Raw genomic sequence first — 24,527 nt, 5'->3', positions numbered from 1 at the left:
TTGTCTTTTTAAAAAGTTTCTTTAGAGTTACAAAGAAAACAAATTGGATTGTGAATTTATCCTTAATTGGTGTGATTTTTACCTTGTTTAAAAGTAGCACAAGTTTGGTGGTTTTTGTTTTTTTTTTTTTTTTTTCTGAGACGAGAATGTTCTCCATCTCATCTACGCACTGATTCTGAAGTTTTAATTACAAATCAGGTGGAAACATCATTCATTTTTTGCAGCTGGAGAGCGTGTTTAAGAAAAGAGAGGCAGTGAGTAGGTGATGTTTCCCCCTGCAGAACATAAAAGCGAGAAGGGCAGTCCCCATTACAATCTGCACACGTTACTGTGCCCTGATGCTCAGAGCAGGTTACGGCTTTTGCTTCCTTGTGGTGTAGAATGGGAAACTACTACTACTTTTTCCTAAACTTGATCCCACCTGGACAGTCTTGGTTCCTCTCTAAGTCCTGGGACTTCAGTTACCTCAGTTTTACATTTTCCTTCTCCTGTGCTAAGTTAGCAAACAGAGCGAGCAGCAGCAGGAGCAGCAAAGTTGGGAGCAGGAGGAACGCGGGCGCTTTCCCTGTCCTGCGGGAATTGCTTTGGTTGCTCTGTGTCTTTAAGGGGCTGACCCGCTCCCACGGTGAGCCATTATAAAGGCAGGTAAGCAGCAGTGCCCCGATCAAAGAGCTGAGAGCAAAGCAGGGTGCAGCTCCCCTATAATGACTGGCCACCACAGTTGGGGATATGGGCAGGATGACGGTAGGTTACAGCGTTTCCATGCTGCGTCTCTCTATCTTCCCCCACTCATTTTTCTTTCTAGAGCTGTTGCCTGAGCCCTGCAGAGCTGCCTGCATTTCGTTGCCTGCAAGCATCAAGTATATACAGCAGGTAATTAATTTACTTTATTGATAATAAATAGCACCCAGAAAGTGGCACCAAAAGATGCACAAACTTATGCCTGCTGCCTTTCGTTGTTGCAATCAATATTCCAAAACTGAGGGAAGCAGGACCGAGTGTTTTTTTAATCAGGCTGCAGATATTACAGATGGGTCCCTTTCCAAAAAGCTGTTATGAAAAGGATTAACTGCGTCTGTCTTTCCAAAAGCAATACTTTTAAGTAAAGAAGATTTAGCAGAGCAGTAATAGATCTTCTGATCCTGCTCAGCTGTTGAAATGTGATATCTAGGCTTCCATAGAAGTGAATAAAATAAGGTATATGTTATATATTTCTGGAACATCAATAAATTGTACAGATCAGTATCAGAGATCTCTTAGAGAACAACTCATGCTTTCTCATTTGACAGTTTTTAATTTAGTCATCCTCCTTTGCTTCCCACCTCCAAGAATGTGTGTCACAGAGTGAGAGGATATGTGAAGCTACTGAAAGATTCCTACAACAGTGTTTTACAGCACCTGCACCCTTTACAGAGAAGGATGGATGAGTGACTGGTGTTGTCCAATAAGACAATCATTTGCATAACCTTCAGGAGTCCCTCTCTCTTTTGACAGCAATTATTTTAGGTGCTGAGTGTCCAACAAAAGTCTTTTGCATAACCTTCAGGAGCCTGGCTCTCTCCTAAGAGCAATTATTTTAGCTTCTGAGAGCAAATTTGAATGCCAAGTGAAGCTGGTTAGTGCTAGTAGATAGTGTTATGTGTTTGGGCATATAGGTAGCAATAATAAAGCCCTGTATATTCTCATAAAGCTCATAAGAAACAAATTATATTGCCTAAGCTTGTGTAACAGCGTTTAAACCTTAAATCTGCTTTATAGGCAGGCTGAGAAAAGACATTATTTTATAAGCTTAGCTTTTCAGAAAATGCCAAAGAGAAATAAGAGTATAATAGATCACTGTTTTTGTTACATAAATTCAAGGAGGGTAAATACCTGTGCTTGATTAAAAAAAAGTTTCCACTTGTGAAAGTATATGGAATGCTACAATCAAAAATGTGCTTCTTGGCAATCTTAAAGTAAAACTGTTAATAATTTCTGAACATAAGCAGTAAAAGAATTTAATTGCTGCTTGCACTACTGTACCAAAGTAGAAAAAGAACTGGTAAGAATAAGTAATTCTTTGATACAGATAAGGTTTTGTTATCTCCAACAGCATAAGAACGTTCCAGCTCTGGCAGCAGAGAGCTGTATTATTAAATTGGTCTTTCTGCCCACTCTATTGGGGTCAGGAAGTCCAAAAATGTTAATTATCACACTATAGCCTTCGCTCAGGGTAGAGAGATACCATAATGGGCATGAGTGAAGAATGAAGCTGCCTCAAAGATTTACTGCAGTCATAAAATGGTTTTAAAAATAACTGCATAGTCAGTAGCTAAGAGATTGAGTCATCTGCATCTGAGTTGAATCACTGGAGCTTTTACAGTATCTTTCCCAGGAAGAATTAAATGCTGTTTCTTTGAGGGAGTGTATGTGTGCGTGCAAGCGTGTTTCCACCTGCACCCACCTTGGAAGGTCTTCAGATACCTTAGCAATGCAATTACAAACTCCGCAGAAAATTAGTGGCACAAGGAACTTGAGATACATCCGTCTGCTGATGTGCTGTGACTTCCTCAGTGTGTTTTGTACAAGACATTTGAATCCCCCATCTTGTTGCAGCCTGTTTGTCCTAATAAAAACACACCAGCTTAGAATTTAGGTGAACTTCTTGGATACCAAACTTTCAAGTCACTCCTGCTCAGCAAGCTTTACTTCAAGCCTCATGAAAACCTGTAATGATTATTTTGTGTATAGTAGGAAGAAAATAATGGTGCTTTCCTTTCTTTCCTTTTGAAGGACCTTCAGAGTGGCACAAATCTTATCCTATTGCCCAAGGGAACCGCCAGTCACCTATCGATATAGTTTCTGCAAGAGCAGTTTATGACCCTAATCTGAAGCCACTGCTTATCTCCTATGAATCATGTACATCTCTCAACATCTCCAACAATGGCCATTCAGTTATGGTTGAGTTTGAAGATACTGATGACAAGACAGGTGAGACTAACATGCAGCCAACTAACTCGGAATACCATTTTGTGATTTAGTGAGGGAAACAATTAAGTACATCCTGTATAGTATATTTTATATGATGTAGAATTTCAGTTTAGAAGAAGGCATATGACCAGAACCCTTTACATTTTGTTGTCTTGAGCCTCACATTTATTGTCTTCGCTTGAGTCTCTCTAGTAATGCAATATTGCACAGCAGCATAGTGTTTCTGCATTAGGAAAAGCTCTTGCATCAGGAAAATTAGAAGTTTGTTTGCAGTGCTTCCCTCTTAAATGGGGATTGTCAGTTTGCTAGACAGGGAATCCATGCATCTCTCCAGCAGTCCTAAACCACATCCGGCATGCAGAGTAGGTATGTACACTCCTCGCTGCCCTGTTTCCATGATCATCCAAATCAAAGATGCTAACACACATGCCAGCTCTGTCTGGCTCACTGCCCAGTTTCCGTCCGCAGGGGTAGGGAAGAGAAGAGGATTAGTGGAGATGAGGTCATACAGCGCAGTCATCATAATCATAGTCCACTATAACAAGTTGTACCTGGACCAGTCACTAGCTATTACCTTGCATTGTTTTCTTTCCTCCCTGCCTCATAGCAGTTCAGTTTCTTCAGAAATTATAAAATCTTCAGCTAATTCTGAGTTGGTAGCATTGTGGATGTTGGACTGTCTGCAGTTGTATATTATTCTTGTCTCTTAGCTCTTGGCAGAGAATATAAATGCTTTACTTGATTGATTATTCATGTTAATTCTACCTTCATGGTAGACCTTGCTTTTATGTCTGGGGGTAGGGGAAGAGCATTCAAATGGAGATGAAGAAGTAGCTGATAAATGGAAAGAGTGCATTTTAAAACAGTGCTCTGAAGAATTTTTAAACCTATCAGCTGATTTCATCTTCCATTTGGGTGCGTTTATTGATTCTAGCTAAGTAGGATATCCTAGATACTCAAAGCAAGTTACTTTTTCTGTGAAGTGACTTGTCTGTGCTGGTAACACTTTGAAATAAGGGCTCAGGGTTAGACTTCCAGATGTTCTGTTTTAAAATTTCTCTTCTGGAATGAACCTAAGAACCGGCCCAACTGAATGGTCAGGCTTTTGAGCATCTTCACTAAATTTGAAGAGAAGACTGGATATGCATTTTCCAAAATCTCACTACACGGATCCATTAAGCATGTCACCCTACAAACAGAATTTGTAGAATATATCTTGAAGTATTATCTTAGCTTGCTAACTACTTCTACTTTTGTGCAATTCTAAGCTGAACTATATCTATGTAACAGTGAACTTTATCCAGCTTTATAAGTTTAAGAACATAATCTATTACCCTGCATTTAGAGATACAGCCTCAGAGCACATGCAGGAATGAAAACCTCTGCCCTTTCTATACTAAGCACATGCCTTGTTTTAATAACACTTCCAAGGAAGAAGACTGCTAGGAGTGGAAAACATGGTTTAAAGTGTTTTTAGTTGTGTTGAAATAGATCTAGTGACTCACAGCTCTGCATAAATGGCACAACAGAGTTTTCACAGTAATCCATCATAGCTACATTTCTTAAAATAATGTTTGAGACAGGTGATGCATTCCATTGCTAAGTTCAGAAAAACATACTAGGAGGTAGTTATTCTTAATTAATACTAAAATCTTCACTTTGGCAAGGCCAGGTTCCTGCATAAAAGCCATCTGGAATTATGCACGTGTGGTAGCACTGTGCAAGCCCCAGCTCTAATTTTTTTTTAATAAAATGTTATGGACTATACTGAGGGTAAGTGCTTTACAGATACTAAACGTAATTGTAATTTTCTTAATATAATATTTTGATCAGGTTTTCATGTCTGTTGTGCAAAATTTATTTGATTTAGTGCCATATAAAATTACAGGAGGATTACTGATGCTGTTGAGGAAGTATCTTCTATAGGTGGCATCTTAAACATTCATCTGTTCTTAAGTGTTATTTCTAAATGATGTATGAAGTTTCTCTGTAGCATTTCCTCACCTTTATAAGTTGATTTGAGATTCTGAATGGTGTCATATAAAGTACAAGCTATTATATTACCCCTTGTATGGGATCACGTATTTAAAGGGAACAGAATATAGATAACCTCCACAGGAAGGAAAGAGACTGTACAGAGGAAATACCTTGAGCATCAGGTAGACAATTCAGCTAAGTATCTACGCTCTTTTGCACACAAAAAAAAAAATCTCAAGTAGTACTGTCAAAAATATTTTAGGTACATGAGTTTTAAATTGTGATGTATTTTTTTAATATTCAACTTGGATTTATTGTTTTTAACAAGAAAGGCATAACCGTAACAAAGCTGCTACATCTTTATGTGTTAAATATACTCTTTCAAAAAAGCCGCAAAATTCTCTACAAGTAGCTACTCAATGTTTTTTAATTCAAATTTTTACGTTAATTCACGTGCTTTCCATTAAGAAATACAACCCTTCTAAATGTCTGGATGATGCATATCTTTGATATTGGCAACTGGGAGATGCTGCTGGCTTTTTTCCACTGTTGTGCCAACAGTGGTTAGTTTTTACTAACAGGAAGCTAAAAAGCCAGAATGCCTAACTTTTTTCTTTTTCCTTCCCCCCCCCCCCCCCCCCGCCTAGCAATCAGTGGTGGTCCCTTTGAGAATCCATTTCGGCTAAAGCAGTTTCACTTTCACTGGGGGACAAAACACAGCCAGGGATCGGAGCATACAATTGATGGCAAAGCTTTTCCATGTGAGGTAATGATGTGTTTTTACAGATGGGGTTAATTCATGCAAATGCTGTTAACAAATGACTTTGTCTGCAGTGGGAACTGCATGTCCCTTAGGATTCTGATTGCTTACTCACCATGGTTAGGTCAGCACAGACTTTAATGAGAATTTTATTCGTTACGTGGAAGTTATTATCTGTTGATCACCTTGGTTTTTAGAATGCAAACTTATCCTCTCAGTGCAGCCCTTTCTCCAAGATTCTCAGTCATCTTATCCTGGTCAACAGGACACAGCTAGCCCCACAGTTCAGCTGCTGTGCTCACCCAGCACCTCTAACAGTCCTTTGCTGTGTAGTTTAGCCTGCTGCACGCAATTGATTGCATCCTTTTACTTATACAGACTGGAAGGATATACTGACAAACATAATGCTGAGAAGCCACGTATAGCTCCACTACCTGGCACAGTTAGCTTAGGCTTCAGCTGGTGGTCACGACCTGTGAAATGACCATGCTGGTGGTATCCGTAGCTTAATGGCTTCATCTGGGGCCTCTTGAGAGAGTTCTGCAAAGCTAGGACAAGGCACAGGCATTTCCCAGCACAGCCTATCCCAAATGCTACAGTGGCGTAGCATCCTGGAGTCTACCAGAGAGTGCTAGAGCATAGTGCTTCTTTGGGTGAAGGCCTGTACCAGGGAAGCTGGGTTACAGGTTAATGCCTGATTTGTTTCAAATTTAAGTCTGATGTATAGAAACTGTTTAGTGTCTGTCTGTGCTCATGGACTGGTCCAAAATATTGAACTTGTTCATCTCTCCAAAGATGCCTTTGGAGCAAAACCTACATTCTGTTATGAATGACCATTAGTGCCTGTTAACATGAGACAACCTGTGTTCACAGCTTCTATCACTGATTTGTTTAATTCTTATTTGTTGTTTTTCTTTAAAGCTCCACTTAGTTCACTGGAATGCCAGAAAATATGCAACATTTGGAGAAGCAGCAGCAGCTCCAGATGGCTTGGCAGTAGTTGGTGTTTTCTTGGAGGTAAGAATCACAAAAATAGCATGTTTACATGATGAAAAGCATTATGCTGTCAAGTGTTTGAGAACCAAGCCACATATTTAAGAAGTGCTTAAGGAAAACAGATGACTTATTGGAAGCAGTAACTCATTGCAAATTGCTGTTAAATTTACTTTAGTAGGAATGTTGAGATTCAGATAAGAAAACACCTATTCAAAGCATGATTATAGTCATTCTTATTTAACCTGTCTATTCCATTATTTTAGATTGGGAAAGAACATGCCGATATGAACAGACTCACTGATGCTTTGTACATGGTAAAATTTAAAGTAAGTTCTAAGCTCTTTAAATTTGTTTCTGGGATATCCCTTAAAAAATCAAGCTCATGTACGTGTTTGAGACAAAAATGGAAAATCAGCCACCACAAATCTCCCCATCAGTAGAACATCACTGTAGTTGTATTCTCTTCCCCTCCAAAGTTCAGCTTATTTGCCTGATCTCAGGTGCCTCCCAAGGCTATGCTGATCCCACTTCAGAGGTTCTACCTTTCCCGGAGTATCTAAAATCAAAAGCTCCACGACCCTTCAGGCTCAGCTCTTACACTCAGCAAAATAATCCTTTTCCATTTGGCCTAGCCTTGAACAAGTCAAAGCTGGCTGGCTATCTTCTGCTGCAAAGCTCTGTCAGGGGACAATCTTAACAAGGTCCTGAGCTCGTCTATTCTTACAGTGACCCCTGAAGGTGGTCTTTAACCAGATGTATCTGAAAGCTTTGCTGAAGATTGATACCTGCTGCACTTTCTCAAGTGCAGACTGATTAGACCATTACAATGTTATCCTTTCTGGATATACATGAGGTTAATGCATTCTATAATATGCATAAGTTCTAATATGCAAAATAAACTGTATCTAATACTTGAGTGGGCATATTATTTCTCATTCCTCTGTATATGCTTCTAAAAGACAGGAAATGAAGGCAGTTACACAGCAGTATATAGGCTGCAGACACACTAAATAATACTTTAATGTTTAGGTGATTTCTTCCACTTGCAGGGAAGAAATAGTGATCCCTAGGGATCACTAACTTGGCCTCAATGGCCTCAAAAAGAAATGGCCTCAAAAAGAAATGGCCTCAAAAAGAAATGGCCTCAAGCTGCGCCAGGGGAGGTTTAGGTTGAATATTAGAAAAAACTTCTTCACTGAAAGGGTAGTCAGGCACTGGAAGAGGCTGCCCAGGGAAGTGGTTGAGTCCCCATCCCTGGAGGTATTTAAAAGACGGGCAGACGTGGTGCTTGAGGACATGGTTTAGTGGTGGACCTGGCAGTGATAGGTTAACAGTTGGACTCGATGATCTTAAGGGTCTTTTCTAACCTTAATGATTCTATGATTCTAAGTTGTAGTCATGGAAGGTCTGCAGGTTTGCCACTGGGAATAAACTGCTCATTCTGTTCCTTATGAGCAATTTTACAGACAGTTGGACAGTGCTTTCTGAGTGACTAAGTACCTTTTAGATACTCCCACAGGCTGAAAAATCTTGCCCCAGACTGTGGTAGTTAAGGCAATCGCTACTTTAGGCAGCACCTCCTTCTATTGCTACTGGTCTTCTGATTGATCCACGTTCCTCTAATTTCAGACTTGAACATTTGATTTTTAAAGCCAATATTTGTCCTAGCAGACAATGACTGTTTGGGGCCAAGTTTTCCATAGTTTCAAATTTTCTACTGAAATAGATGGGAAGCATAGAAAATGGCAAGTAATGAGACAAGGAATTCTGCCACGATATTATCTATAGCTCACGCTGAACACTATATACAGAATACACTTCCTGCATTATTTTTAGACCTTTTGTGATAAGAGCTGAATTGTGATAGATGCAATGGGGCAAGAACTCAAAGTCCAGTAAGCCAGCAGCAGGCATCACGCTTGCCATGCTACTCTTAGATAACAGTTGTTATAAGGCAGCCAAATATAGGCTTTCTTTCCCCTACCTTTTAATATTACTTTAGCACTTTTTTCTCTTTCAAAAAGAGTTCTTTAACCTGCACTTAAAAGTAAAAATAAATTTTAAGTATCAATTTTTTTCCCAGGGAACAAAAGCTCAATTTCAAAGCTTCAACCCCAAATGTCTCCTGCCTTTGAGTCTAGATTATTGGACATACCTTGGTTCTTTGACAACACCACCCCTTAATGAGAGTGTAACATGGATAGTGCTGAAAGAACCCATCAGAATTTCTGAGAAACAGGTAAACTTTTGATACTCTCCCAGTTCTTAAGGATTCAACACTGGAGAAACAGGCAGTGACTGTTTTGATTTGCAATGGGGCTAAGTTAAAAGACCATTAGCCTGTGAATAATCAGTCTGCTCAATAATCAGGGCTTCTGTTTTTCTCTGTTAATACTCTCTAGGATCTTTACTTGAAGCTGTTCTATTAACAGATTAAAATGTAGTGAATACTTTCCTTTGGTCCTTTTTAAAAAATATTAATATCGATTACCCTCCTAAGCAGTAAATTATTTCACCTGAATTTACAGCTGGAGAAATTCCGCATGCTCTTCTTCACCAGTGAGGAAGACCAGAGGATCCAAATGGTGAATAATTTTCGCCCCCCTCAGCCTCTTAAGGGGAGAGTAGTTCGAGCTTCCTTCAAGGCCTGAAGAAAACTGATAATAGACCTGAGATATCCAAGAGCTTCCACATCTGAGATACTATAAACAGAAACTCTGGTCTTCAGATCACTCATGGAACACATGAGAGAGCCGTTTCCATGAACATTCTACTTAGAGGGGGACAATCTTCTGATTTTGTATTTTATTTGAATTGCTCATTCTTCTGAAAAATGGGATCTTTTTAACTAGCACTTTTTAATGTAAGGGATATTTGAGTAAACTAGAGTGTTCTCCAAGACCTGAAACTCTAAAAATTAAGGTGACATTAACATCCCACTTTATGTAAAACGGGAAATTTTGTAGTGATCTACCTGTACTGATGGCCACAACTTCTAATTGTCTCATTTAATACATGATGAAATTGTAGTCAAGAATTTTGGATAAATTGGACTTAAATTTTCCTTACTGATCTCTTGTTAGCATTTGCTGAGCTCTGTCTTCTTTTGCTGTATTCTTGCTGTCTGTCAACACATACAGTGCACAGGAGTAGCATTAGAAAAAATTTCTTTACTCGCCTCAAGTAGGCACTGGTATGAAAACTATATATATATTTTAAAGTTACTGTTCTAAGATTCTATTTTATAACTAATTTATAACAACAATATAAACACTGTTTAAAAGCAGGCCATTTTATTGCAGTGTTGTTTGGACATTTGTTCTTTTAGCCCATGCAGCATATGTAACTAGAATGCCCTTGTCAATTTTGTTGAAAAGAACATCTGTAACAATTCAGGTATGTGTTTTGTCGTTCTCAATTGTTCAGATTCTACCTCAGTTAAGTGATTTGCTCTGCAAGACGACCTCCTTCATTGTCTGCCCTAAACAAAGTAGATGTTTACTTTAGGGACCTAACATGGGTAGACCTTGACTGCACTGAAAGTGCATTGCTGCACAAATCGTCCCCTCACTATGGCAGTCTGTCAGGGATACTCCCTCCAGATACGAGGTTTCATCAGTCCTGAGTCCTTTTACCTCTTCAAAAGGAAGTTGCTTTAGAAAAGCTCTGTGTTAGTATTACTGCTTCTGCAGCTTAGTGACAAAACTCGGACTTGTGTGTCCGGTACTAAATACAGTGATGTTATCTGTAACTACCCACAGTCTATTTTCAGTTACTTTAATTCTGGGCTTCAAATGTTCTACTTCTGTATAGTTCAGATAGAAATTGCTGATGTTTATCAGTTTTCATCAGCTTAGATGGAGAAATCATCAAAGATGTGCAATGTGAAGGAAAGCAGGGTGAAAGAGGAGAACAGCTACGATGGGGTCATCCTTTTCAGAAAGGGAGAAAGACACTAGATGTGAAGCACAGTATAAGGAATGGAAGCCTAGAATTCTAGACCTGACTTGACCACGGTTTTTCTGGTATGCTGACCTAAAACACTCTGTTCCTCAGTTTCCTCTTATATAAAATGAGGGTAACACTGACCTACCTCACAGGAATGTTGTGAGGGCCAATTTGGCGTTGTTTTAGGCGTGAGATTCTTATACAGCAGATGCTAAAGGAAATGGAAAATCATTACAAAATATAATGTTTTTAGCTGTTATGAATGTAACTTTGCTAGTAATGCAAACTGGTATTGCAGAAAATCTATTTAATGTATCTTAATTTCTTTAACAAATTAAATAAATGAGACTTTAAAATCAAGTGGGCATTTCTGTCCTTTATTTTGAATAGACCTACCTCTCCCTACTTACAGCACTGTTTGTTTTTCTTGGACTTTCATTAACAGAAATGCTGTTTGATATCTCCAACTGATGCATCTATTTCAGATCAAGGAATGATTTGATTGTTTACTTTCAGTTTCATAGAAACCTTGATTATACTATAGTAGAATAATCTAAGTACAGCTAAGAGTTACCCCTCCCAAGTTTCTGGGCTTTTTTTTTTTTTTTTTTTTTAAGTTCTAGAAAGCCTACCTCTGTTTAAAAACTATTCTTAGTCTATATCATAATTCTTCCCATCTTTTGGGACTAGTAGTTTCTACTTCAGCTTAATCCTTTCACTCAAATTCTGACATATTTTGTGCATCTTGAATGACTTCTTGCCCAGTCAGAATTAAATTATTGTTGTCAGGAATCTTATGTCCCTGTCAAAATTAAAACCTACTTGAAGAGACTCATTTTAAAATGTAAAAAGTCTTTCAAAAGAACCTTACATATTTGATAGTCCAAGTACATTTTATTAGGGTAAATTAAAATACTTTCCTGATTAAGCTATATATATGGTAAGTAATATTGGTTAAATTTTAACCAAGCTAACAAAGTACTGCTGCATTAGTATTAGTATACACTTTCACAGAGCTGCTCACTGATGAGTATTTTCAGTGTTTTCTCTCATTCTAGGCATATAAGTAGGTTTCTGCTCACTCAGCCTTTCACAAAAGGTAAAGAGGGCTTGTATACTAAAACTTTGTCCAGTTTTTCCCCAGCTACAACCACTCAGTCTAATGAAATAAAAATCTTACTTATCCACAGAATGTGTCCATTCTGTGACCTTGAACACAGTACTTAAGCTTCTTTAAGGGTGGTTTACTCATGTACAACAGAAGGATAATGTTTAGCTCACAAGGTTATTGTAAAAGCTTAGCTATTGTAAAGAGCTTTAAACGCTGAATCCCCCAAGGTGTTCAGTTTCTGGGAAAAACTGATCCATACCTTCCTTCAGAAACAAATTTTATCTTATTTACAGGGTTTTTTCAGTTGTTGGATTAAAGAACATGATCTATTTTTACCATGGTGAAGCAAAATATAAAAGGAAGCCTTTTATATACTTTTCATTTCTTGAAATCCTGGTCATCCAATAAAAAAGCACAAATATTTAATTTCTGTATAGTTTTAAAGGTATAAACTACATTCTACAACTTAATGCACTTCATTTATTTTGAGATTATAAAAGCAAACTGCAAGAAAAAATATCAAATATTATATGAAATAGTGAATTTTATTGTATATTCAATGAATAACGCAATCAGGATGATGAAGGTATAGTATTCAGTTAGATTAAGCTTTGCTGTACAGTGTTTTCCCTGTAGCTGAAAATATAATCTACTAGGAAAACATAGCAAAACTAACAAAAATAAAACTGATTGTTCCCCACCAAAAGACTTAAAATCACCAATCTAAGTTACTTTTCAGGAGGGGTAGCATGAAGATCTTCACTGATGATTCTTTCTCCTTTAGCAAAGTTATCCTAGTAGTAATATTCTAGGGTACAAGGAACCATATTCATTGGTATTCCTTATACAGATTCTTGACTTGTTAATATATTGGTTGAAATAGAGTTAACTTGAGAGCCTTATAGCAAGAACTCCTTTATTTCTTTTACCAACATTGGTTTATCTTGTTATCCATGAGATGAGGATAATCAAACCCAAGGACTGTGTACTATATAATATGCTTTGAGACCCTCAGAAGAGACTAACTAAACAGTACAAACTTCTATTATTTAATAATTCCACTTTTGATCTGAGCTATGTTTCAGTGCTTGCATATACAGACATGACCATCAATTTACAAAGTGCTGTGTTTCGTAAGACCATAGGAATCAAGCCACTACTACCACTTTGCTTGTCTGAACTCCTAGCAGTATTCTAGCTAGGGCCTCTATACACATGTCCCCCTCAAAGGCAATTCACAGGGCCAAATACCTGTGCTATGCATCAGTACTTTTTGAGGATTTGCAGAAACTTCATTTTCTCTGTTTTCCTTCTAAACTGTCTTCCTCTGCACATAAACATTCCTCAGCAAAGCTCCTCCATCAAGGTCATTCAAGTTCTAGAACCTGTGCTATCCTTATCTTCTACCAACTATGTTGAAGGAAAAATAGCAGTTGAATCTAACTACTCCAGCAAGGCTTAGCTTAACTTGGAATAGGATCACAGTTGTCATGACTGAGAGAACACGAGGCCTTATATTTAGGACGGTGACTGAAATTGCCCAGCTGTAAAAGCTAGACTAAAAATGCCATCTAGTGGCTGTCTGTTTCCATTCTTACCACAACGCTTAAAACAATTTTTAAGGCCAATTCAGTCAAAATACAACGGATGAGAGAATTTAACCTTGACAAGAATTATTTTTAAAGGTATGAGTGAGTGTAATTGAAATCCCTGTGCTGGCTCTACATATGCAGTCCTTGAAACTCCTTTATCAGATAAAAATCAATCTTACAAAAGAAACTCAATAAATCAGTCACAATTTTTTGTTCCTCTTTTCACTGATAGAGTGGAGATATCCTCTGCCTGGTAAACTGCATGCTATCTTAACTTTACCTTTTTAACTTTAATAGCTATAGTTAAGGTTCAACTTAGGTTTTTTTTTTTCCCCATCCTCTGCAAACAGAAAGATTTTTAGGCAGTTTCAGTGGTACCATTGATATGATCTAGCAGTGATTTATAATGATATATTTCATGCTGAGTGTAAATTAACCCAAATATAAGCATGAGGGGAAAAGTGTTGCAAGGTACCTTGTCACCAGATGGTGCTTTTGGTGGTGTTTAAAGGTCAGAAAGATAAAAAAAGGGAGCATTTCAGGAAAAAAGCAGAGATAAGCCTGAAAAAAAGGAGATGTTATCTTATACCTGAGATTAGCTGTTTTCCTCTCTGAATTCCTTCTGCATGCAAAAGTGACCATTTAGTAAAGACACTGAATATCAAAGCGTGTTGCTCTACACTGCCTGTAAGAGGGGGAGGTCTCAATTTTTTTCTCACTTACCCTGGGGAAACTACAGTATATTGATGAAACCTGACTGACTTTCACAGAACTATTCCCAATTTGCATGGCTGCAAGGCAGAGAATGTTTCTACCTCTGATGTTCCATTTATACTGCTACTTGCATTTTAGTAAAATTTCAGCCCCTCACTCCAGGTTGTGAACAGCAACATAGTAATGCAAACCGTCATTTTGTTTCATTTCACATTAATATAGTGGAATATTAAATGCAGCAATTCAAGAGTCAACTCAGTCTGTTCATCTGTTGGAGGTGAAGAAGGTGGAAGGAGGAGAGGGAGGAAAGGAATATGATTAGTTTTCTACACATGAGCTCTTCATACCAAGCCAGAAGCCTCTCCTGCGCTTGTAAGCTGCCCCCAATAAATTCAAACTCACTTTTACAGTGGCACAGAACCTTAACTGAACACGTATTTCAGTTTAACTTGAATTAGTTTGTAAGCAACACCTGGTAAAAATTATATATGTGGAGTTCAGATGCAATTACAGCAACTAGATAGGCCTTTGCACCAGTCCAATTACATTAACTTAAACTGGATTTTCAGTTTAACCCCTGCAACTTCATATATAGACACACTGCTTAGCCTCTGGTGTAGCACCAGAGATTAAATGAAGTTGGAGAGTTGGAATGGCATTTTTCCTACAGTTGTTCGTTGTGTTTACCTCTGCTCATTGACATTTCTTGCAGCTTGTTTGCTTTCCTAGCATTTGAGTATTTGTTTTAGACCATATAGGAGGATCAAAGACTGGAATTTGCTGTAACCAAACTAGGAAAATGCAATTGCTTTAACAGACCTAGAGGAAATTTATTTTTCCCAGTCTCATTCATGTTTTTTTGTACTGTTTATAAGAAGAGATCTCTGCATCTAACGTGCTAATTTACCTTTTGTCAAGATTCAAAATATGATATACAGCAAATGTAACGTATGTCACTATGCACAGGGCAAAATACACACAGAAAACAGCTGATGTTTTTAAGGGCTCTCAGCAGGAAGGTATCCAAGTGTTTTGTGGGCTGGCATTGAACTCGTTTCCGTTCAAAAAGCTGTGTAGCTAGACTGTTGTGCTTTTTGTGCAAAGGCAAGTTCCGACTCCATCTGTATTCCCTGAGATGGACCAGAGAGCCAATTCATTCAAAGCACCTACCTCCCTTTGCATGACGGTCATTCACAAGTTTCCAAAGGGTTTGGATCTATGGCTATTTTCTAATGTGTATCACTAGACTGAGTCTTTCTCTCCATTTCAGGAAAACTTCTAGTAAACTGCTTCTCTTTGGATTCAAATTGTGTTTGTTACTAGTCAGCTTTTTGGAAAAGGAGTAGTTATTTATTAGAAATATTATTCTGATTTTTTAACTTGCTTTCTTACGAACACCAGGCTTATTTGATGGTCCTGTTCTTCGTGTGTCCCCATAACAAGAAATGTTCAAAAAGCACTAGGAGTCCCACACCTTTCATGAATATCAATCAGTTAGTGGAAAGTAATCCATCACAGCACCTGCTGTGAAGGCAGCGGTAGCTGATGGGCATCTGTTTGCAGCTTCTGGAAGCAGAAGCTGTATATATTGCACCAAATTAGCCACAACCAGTTGCCCAAACAAACAAGGGGAGGAAAAAAAGTAATGATGTTCCATAGGAACAAAGGAAACCCCAAATAGTGCAGTACCAGTGTAAGGAAAGTCAGATAGAAAGCTTTAAGTTTCCCTGTCCAGTCAGTCACAGAATTATTCTCCTTTGATAAAAGGACATGAAAAATTAGAAACAGCTGTTCTTCCACCTCCTAGATCCACCTCCTAGATACATTCTGGCTGTTTCTTAACTTCAACTGAAGACCTCATTATCCCAAACTGTCAGAGCTGTACCAAATATACTTTCATATGCCATTTCCAAGTGATGCATACATATGAGCTCTTTTGCCTCCTAAATTTTTCAGTTCTTCTAGACAGCGTTGGCTTTTCAGAGAGAAAGGGTGATATAGTGCTGTTAGGAGTCCAGTTACTGTGGAACCACGATTCTCTGAACTTCAGTTAACTATAATTCTTTCAGCAACATAGATGCTCCCAGAGCTGAGTTGGCTGCTACTCTTTTCAAAGCAGAATACTAAGTGCTAAAACCCTCAAGGAAAGTTTATGGTCTGTGGGAGATCTCCCCACACTCCCTCGCAAGAAGTCAGTTTTTCTTATCAGTTTTTGCAGACATCTACCTTCAGTTCTGTGTATGAAAATCCTCATTGTGCAAATGTTCTCTGTTACCACTGAATAATTCAGATAATTCTGTATTAACTTACTTGAATTACTCCAGGTATGTAAGATTGTGCATCTTCTATTATACTTCATTAATTTTTTTGAAACAAATGTTTAAAATCCAGAACAGACTGCTGAAATATGTCTGCTTTGCAAAGGCTGCACAAAGTAATTTACTTTTGTCTTTGTAAACAGATTTTGGGAACTGATGAAGTAGAACAAATACAATTGTTTCTGTGACGGTGTCAGCATCTTCAGTATATTGTAATTTAACCTTGAGCTAGTTATTCTCCTCAGATCATTCTTAATGCTTTGTTAAGAAACTTGACACAGCTAAGATAATGAATAATAAGTCATTTTTGCCTTAATATTAAGGTCATCATAGAATCTAAAATTAAATCAAGGCATAAAAGATCACAAAACAGTAAACCCAAGCTTATTTCAAGTCCCTGTATGCAGTGAGAGATATGCAATATAAGCAGAAATAAAGCAATTTTAAAATATTTTGTTAATCCCCCAAGGTCAGAAGTAAAGACACCATGTGCGTGAGTGGCCTGATCGCAACCAGTTGCATGCAATGGCTTTTCTCAAACTGACCTTTTAGGCTTAAATAAACATTTCACTTTCTGAAACCTATTTAAGTCTGCTGAAACTGTCATTGACTTTAATGGGAGATGGATCATGGCCTAAACAAGCAACACAGAAATGAGCACAAAAACCTATTTGCAAAGAAATCAGAGTTGCTAATTGTACAAGTCGACAGATAAAATTATACCTTGAAAAAATCTAAATATAGCATTAGCTACATTTTAACCTATCACTGCACCTTAATGCAATGCCGCTGGAATTACACTCATTTGCTTGTAAATACTGGCAAGAACTTTCTCCTGGCACAGGACATTTGATACTGAACTTTAGCTCACCTATAAACAGGGAAGTCAAAATCAAATCTTAGTTTTATTTAAAGAAACTTGAGTTATAATTTTTTCAATGCAAATTGAACAAGATAGAGCACTATGGCAACCAAGCCACTGTTGCCACAGAAATTTGCCATTTTAATTAGGTATTCCTGAAGGCAAAAATACTGCAAGCCTGAGCAATACTGTTTCTGTCCTCAAATCATATCAGAGTAGCATTTCTACTTTTTTAAACTTTATTTATACATTACTCTGGGTCATCAGCATAACGAAACACTCCAAAGCAAAATCTAAATCTCAATTCAACTTAATATCCAGTCCTCATATTAACACTGAAACCCATTAAGTTTCTTGGAAGCCTTCAATATGCTATTCCTTCTTGTGCTTAGAAAATATGGAATGAAAGCAACACCCTTGTGTGCAGGACTGTTAATTGTTTCACCTTCATTTACACATTTCCTAAATCACTTCAGCTTATGCATGTGAGTTTATGAAATTACTGCATGAACGTGTGACCAATAAGTAATAGCTTTCAGCTGAAGAGAAGCATTTAAACATGCTGGGAACACAGGAAACCCAGAGCAGTCAAGTTAATTTTTAGGCTGCTGTATGAAGTTTTATCACTGTTGTAAATGGTACAAAAGATGAAAAAATTGGTAGGTCAGAATGAAGAGTGCCTTGGCACCCAGAAACTACTGTTGGTATATCCAAGCAGTGGAGCAAAGCAGAGAGATGCAGGTAAGGGCTGCTGTGCATGACCTCTTTTAGTTCAGTAAATTTGTCAGACAAATAAAATAATTATGTCAAACTTAAGATAATTGTTTTCATGTGTGGTAGAATAATGTCCTGAAATTTTTCTTTAAGGTGACCTTCTATTTTTTTCCTTGGTTTGGTCTTCCAATATGTTTCGTTGTATTAACAAAAACAAGAAAAAAACCTCAGACTCACGAAGATGATCGTGCATCCTTCCACTTGAGATAATCTGGGAACACATTTATCTCATCTAGGATACCTGCAACACACTATTTAAATGAAAAACGCTTCAGTACAAGAAGCCAGGAAAATAAAAAAATGCACTGGTAATATCAAAGCCTTTTGTGACTTGTGACCCTCTGTTTTTGCAAAATCATTATTGCAGGTTAAAGTGAGGAGTACTTAGTAACCAATCCATAGTACACAATATCTACTTATTAACCACCATGCACTTTGGGCCCCTTCCTTGTCTTGTTACATGGTATAAAACCACTCAGTAGAAATTTTAACCAAAACAAGCAGACACATGAAACCAAACAGGGAGCCAGTAAAACGAGCCCTTAATTTGTGCTCTCCATCATTTATATGGCCTATCATTTTCAAAAGGGCTTTGTGATTTTGAGCCTCATCAGCTGGTGGCCTCGGCACTGAAGGAGGTAGAATTGTATTTAAAAAACAAACAAACAAAAATCCTAAGGACCCTCCCTCAAGAGAATAACGGATTTTGAAGTTTATTAAGGGGGGGGGGGGGGGAAATCTTGCTGATGCTTTGTTTTCTAATGCATCTCATCTGCTTGCTTTTATTGGTCACGTTATTATCCTGCTTAAAAATACGCAGGAAACCGAGAAGCGCCGGGCGCCTGACCCGCCCTCAGCACCTCACCCGCGCGGTGCGGCAGCCAAGGGCACGGCTCTATTGACCGAGCGCGGGGCAGCTGAGGTGACGGGCGGCTCCGGGGCCCGGCCCAGCGCCCGCCCCCGGGACGCCTCCTCACCCCTGGGCCTGACGGCAGCTCCGGAGCGAGCTTTACCTCGCCCCTCCGCAGCTGCGACCGAGCTTGCCGGCGGAGGAGCTGCTGCGGGCAAAGGCAGGCGCTGAGGGGAACATGGCGGAGGGGCGGGAGGGAGGCCGGGCTCGGCCCCACGCGCTTCGTCCGTCCCGCCGCGTCCTGACAGGAACCCGCGCGCCGCGCCACGGCGCGGCAGTTGCTCGGGGCGGGGCTCCGAGGGCGTCTCCGGCGTCGGAGGCGCGGGTTGGGCTGCGGGGCTGTCAATCAGCGCTCCACCGCCGGCGCCGCGCCGGCGAGCCCGGAACCTGCAGGCGGCGGGGGTCGCGTGGCGGCTGCTGCGGCCGGTGGGTGCGCCCGGGGGCGCCGCGCGGGGGGGCGGGCGGGAAGAAGGCGCCGCCCTTGCCGCCGCAGGGGCGCTTCAGCCGCCGCCGGGTGAGCGCCGGCCGCGGGGGCTCGCCTGGGCGGCGGCCGCCAGCGCTTCCGCCCTGGCACCGGCCGAGCCGGGCAGGGGGCGGTGCCGCGGGACGGAGGGAGCGGAGCCGGGCCGGAGCTGGCGAGCCTGCTCAAGGGGCAGCGCTCACGGCGGCGGGAGGACGGGGCCGTGGGGGCAGGAAGGCCGCGGGGCGGCTCTGCGGGGAGAGGCCCGCGGGGGTGTGTGTGGGGCAGGGCGTGCGGTGCGGTGTGCGGGCGGCGCGGGGCAGGGGCTGGGGAGGCGGGGGGGAGCTTGTCGGGGGCAGCGGGGTAGGGGCTGGTGCGTGGGGGTAAGGGTTGGGTGTGCGGGCAGTGGCGGGAGCGGGCGTGAGGGGAATATGGGGGGGGGGGGGGCTGTAGAACTAAATGTAATGGGTATCTGTCGTTTTATTGGAAAAAGTGGGCGCTCCTCTTCTGTGAGCCCCCAGCGCGTCCTCTGACTTCCCAGCAGCAAGTGGGCTGTGTTGTGGGGCGCTTCGGGTTTCAGTGATGACACTAATTCACCTGATGAGGAAGTGCTGCGTTTGGTGCTGGAGCGGTAGGTGTGCCACGCAGGAGCGTAAGGTTTTATGTAATTGGCTCTTACATAATGGGCTTTAGCACATTGCTTTTATTAGCACTGCTACCGTGTTTTAACATGGCTTGTGCTGGAGCAGCTAACGGATGCAGGTGGGTGCCCTGGGCAGAAGCAGTGGAGTCTGCGCACTGTGACTGGGTAGGAACCTGAGGACATGGAAATCGTAGTTACGGGCAGTGAGTAGGGGTGGTTCAGAAATGTGCTTCAGGACTGATCGATGCTACCTGACCTCAGGCAAACACATGTCTAAATGGTATTAGGCAACTCTGCTGCTAGGAAAAAAACCCACCACCTTGCTGTGTCTTGTCTGCCAGCTGATGTGAACAGGGTTAAGTTTGTTTAAAACATTGTTTCTATAGGCTTTTTGAGTCAAGAACATGAAAGTCGTCATTGTTTCAGTCTCACGTGGTTCAGAAGGGTGGGAAGAGAACGAAGAAAAAAAAAAAAAAGGATGGGGAATGGCCTGGGAAAGGTTGGCAAACATGAAGGCTTGTCTTGCACTGTTGGTGCTTTTTGGGTTTAGCTGATGCTGGAGTTAGCGGTATCAGCTGTCTGCCTATTAGCTTTATCTTGGTTGTGTTCTCTCTGCAGTACAACAAAAGGTGTTGGTTGTGTTGGGAGATGCCAGTGTCCCAGGAGACTGCAGGCAAGCCTTGAGCAATGAACTGGCATCGCCTTTACCATCTGCTCTCCTGCCATCAGCAGTAAAATTGTGCTGTGTCTTTGCCTGTACTCATAGACTCCCCAGAATTATAGTGGTGGGGACCTTGGTGGGGGCTTGTCTACTCTTTTCTGTTGTTAAGCATGGGTGGTACACTTCAGAAATGTTTTGTGACACATTGCTTTTGTTTTCCAAATAGGATTTCAGTAAAGTCCTTGTGTTGTATCAGTAGGCCTTTTGTTTAGAATAGTTCAAGTTTGTTTTTTAGCTCCTTCTGATCTCTTAGAACAATTTTTATACAACTGTCCAGGCTGGCTTCTTGTTATTTCTCATTAAAAGTCCTGCTAAAAAAACAATATTGCAGTAGTATGTAGCAACTTTGGCCTGAGACCTAGAGCACAAAGTGCTACAGGCCACCTGAAAGTGGTTCAGAGCTCCCAGAAAACTGTATTGTTCTAACTGGCTGCTAGCATGATCTTTTCAGAGTAACTGTACTTGTGGTGCTACTATACAGTTAGCTTTCGAAATCCATGGGGCAAAATTCTGTTGTGGAGTAAGCATCTAGTTGTACTTAGCAATTTCCCACAGCTTGAATACCTTATTTAAAGTAGGAGACAACATGATGGATGTCCCCCATGGCAACTGAAGAACTTCAGCTGTTCAGGTGCCCTAGGTTTTAGCGCTGTTGGCAGCAGAGCTCTTCACAGCTGCTTGTTCTCATTGCACTCCAAATGAACAAGCCAAATTGTAAACCCATAAAAGTTGTCAGTGTAACCATGTTATAACTTTCACCGCATCAAAGTGCGCAATGCCATGATAAATGCATTAATTAACCAGCAGTAGAATCCGCCTTCAACTGCACAAAAAAAATCCTACCTGCATGAAGGTTGGTTAAGACCTTGAAGATAAAAAAAGGAAGAGTTGAGCTTATAAGCTGGAACAGAATTGGAAAGGTAGACTAGCTTGTTCTAGATGTGAGGATCATGGCAATTCATATAAATCATTAATTTGCCACATCTTTCAGTTTTTCCGTAGGGTTTGAGCACTGATCTTAAGAGTGTATTAATGGAGTTGTGCTCTAGCAGGCTTTTTTAAAGTTGTGCATTAATTGTCACTTGAGTTCCTGTTTTCTAACTCGTTGGATCTCTTTGTTCTATGTCATGTTAGACAAGGCTTTTCACTGAACAGTTTATGATGGCATTTCTTGTAATGTTGGAATTTCTTCTTAGCCTTGCCACAATGAGGAAAACCATGCCTGGAAAATAAAAATCAGCTTTTCTGATGAGTTAGCTGGAGAGGGGCAGTCATACCCTAGGCTAAATTCACCAAGGTTATGATTAAGTGATGGAAATTCTATCACTTTTAAGATGCCTCTATCTATAACGGTCTTTTTTGGGAAAAAGTTCTAAATATTTCTGTGAGCTCTAGGCTTGCTTTTGTATTGCTATATAGAAAGCTTCTTGTGAACCTTCTAAATTTTATACCTTTCCTATTCTTACATTCCAGGCTGTAAGGGCATTCTGTGTTACTGAAGGAAGGTGCTCCTATTTGTGAAGTGACTTATGATGTCAGGAACTGTATCATCCTGGATCTTAAGCTCAGCAAGAAACAGCATTGTTTTACAAGGAAAAGGACGTTTGTACTCCATCTGTATCCCAAATAGAAACAAGATAAAATGGAAGCTTGTTTTCTCCAAAACACGTCTCTACCCTGCTGGGAGCTGCAGCTTAGACAATACTTTCTCCTTAAAAAAAGCATTCCGACACACTTCCACCGAAGAAGAACATTTCTCTTTCCAGTTGTCGCCATCACAAATCAACGATATACTCAGAGCAGGTGAATTATCCCATAAAGTACTGGATTTGAATGGTAAAAATGCAAATTCTGTGTTGAGGTTTGAAAGTAACCAGTTGGCATCCAACACCCCTATTGAAGACCGCAGAAGCGCAGCCACTTGCTTGCAGACCAAAGGGATGATGTTTGGAGTCTTCGATGGTCATGCGGGTTCTGCGTGTGCTCAGGCGGTAAGCGAGAGGCTACTTCATTATATAGCGGTGTCTCTCATGTCTCGGCAAACCCTGGAAGAGATCGAGCTTGCTGTGGAGTGCATGAAACCAGTTCTGCCTATTCTGCAGTGGCACAAGCATCCAAATGATGTAGAGTATCGAGAAATAACTTCACAATATTTTGAAAGCCTCCGGGTTTACTGGCAACATTTGCTGGACCTAGACACTGAGCCAGGATTTAGTTTAGAAGAAGCCATGATATGTGCATTCAAAAGGTTAGACTCAGACATATCACTGGAAGTTCAGGCTCCCCAGGAAAATGAATTGATGAGAAATATTGCCCTTCAAGTAGCTTTTTCTGGTGCAACCGCCTGTGTAGCTCATGTTGATGGTGTTCACTTACATGTCGCAAATACTGGTGACTGCAGAGCAATTTTAGGGGTTTGTGAAGAAGACGGAACGTGGTCTACTCTCCCTTTAACCCGAGACCACAACGCCTTCGATGAATTTGAAATTAGAAGACTGAAGAGAGAACATCCTAGATCTGAGGAGAAAACCCTATTTGTGAATGACAGATTACTGGGGATTCTCATGCCCTCCAGAGCTTTTGGAGATGTGCAATTAAAATGGAGTAAAGAATTGCAACACAGCATTCTCGAGAATAGCTGTGATCTTGAGGCTTTAAATATTTATCAGTACGTTCCTCCAAACTACCATACACCCCCTTATTTAACTGCGGAGCCTGAAGTCACATACCACAAATTAAGAAGCAAGGATAAGTTTCTAGTTATTGCTTCGGATGGACTGTGGGAGATGCTAAGCAATGAGAAGGTTGTAAAACTTGTTGCTGGACAGCTTACAGAGCATCATGTGCAGAAACCACAACTGGCTTTTGAGAAACCAGTTAATTTGGGTTATATGCACAGCTTGTTACTTCAGAGGAAAAACGGAGGTGTTGCCTCACTTGACCAGAACGTAGCTACTCATTTAATAAGGCATGCAGTTGGAAGTAATGAGTATGGGGAGGTGGACCAAGAGAAACTTGCTGCCATGCTGACACTGCCTGAAGACCTTGCGAGAATGTACAGAGATGATATCACAGTTACTGTGGTGTATTTTAATTCAGAAACAATTGAAAATTACTACAGAAACAAGGAATAGAGACTTGCACTGCTGCTGTTCTATACCACTAGCCAACTTTGATACAGAAAGCATTACTGTTTTTCTCTGATAGTCGAGCTCTTACCAGTGTTACGGTCTGGAAGTTCCTAAATCTTTGTTACTTACTAGTCTCGAAAATAACTTTTCTAGAAGCAAGTTTGGTGACAGTTCCCTGGGTTTCCAGGTCTGTGCGCACTGAAGAAAAATGTTTTGATGAACGTTCACTGAAATGTAAGTGAACTAAAGATTGCTGACCCAGTTCTGATTCCATGGGAACCACTGGTAAAACTCTCCGAATGAACAAACGAGATAAATTTCACTGAGACTGGTACAATTTAACAGAGAGATGGATAATACCTGTAGCTATGTGGAGTGTAAGAAAGGTTCTGCTCTTGTGGAAAATGAGTAGCATTCTATTGAAGCACTGTAATTGAATTAAATAAATAAACTACCAAACCTTTATTTGATGTAATAGTGTCAGATACTTTAACAAATTGCCTTGTATATGTGAAGACAACACTAAAGAAGGCTGTTCAAAGAGTCCTGGGATTGTCAGACATTTTTTTTTTTCCTAATTCTTTTTTTTTTAAGTTAGGAAACAAAATAATATTTTCTTCCACAATTATTTTGCAGCGTG

At 40.3% G+C, this 24,527-nt stretch overlaps 2 protein-coding genes across 3 annotated transcripts; both read left to right on the top strand.

The window, feature by feature from the left end:
- Positions 1–704: 704 nt before the first annotated feature.
- Positions 705–9,354, top strand: CA7 (carbonic anhydrase 7; the record flags this gene model as incomplete). Its single annotated transcript, XM_082320508.1, has 7 exons — positions 705–744; positions 2,773–2,970; positions 5,595–5,713; positions 6,629–6,724; positions 6,967–7,029; positions 8,787–8,942; positions 9,232–9,354. The coding sequence occupies 7 exons, from the start codon at positions 705–707 to the stop codon at positions 9,352–9,354; spliced, it is 795 nt and encodes a 264-aa protein (XP_082176634.1).
- Positions 9,355–19,284: 9,930 nt separating this feature from the next.
- PDP2 (pyruvate dehydrogenase phosphatase catalytic subunit 2) lies at positions 19,285–24,306 on the top strand. Of its 2 annotated transcripts, none has more exons than XM_082319146.1 (2): positions 19,285–19,358; positions 22,230–24,306. In XM_082319146.1, exon 2 carries the CDS (start codon positions 22,286–22,288, stop codon positions 23,888–23,890), a length of 1,605 nt encoding a protein of 534 aa, XP_082175272.1. In that variant the 5' UTR covers positions 19,285–19,358; positions 22,230–22,285; the 3' UTR covers positions 23,891–24,306. The 2 variants fall into 2 exon arrangements, with proteins under 2 accessions (XP_082175272.1, XP_082175273.1); XM_082319147.1 differs by lacking the exon at positions 19,285–19,358 and adding an exon at positions 19,959–20,023.
- Positions 24,307–24,527: the final 221 nt, after the last annotated feature.

The sequence above is a fragment of the Platalea leucorodia genome, assembly GCF_965183815.1.
Source record: "Platalea leucorodia genome assembly, chromosome: 8".
Lineage (NCBI taxonomy): Eukaryota > Metazoa > Chordata > Aves > Pelecaniformes > Threskiornithidae > Platalea > Platalea leucorodia.
The sequence above is the reverse complement of the archived record's forward strand: the minus strand, read 5'-3'. Positions and strand labels throughout refer to the sequence as shown.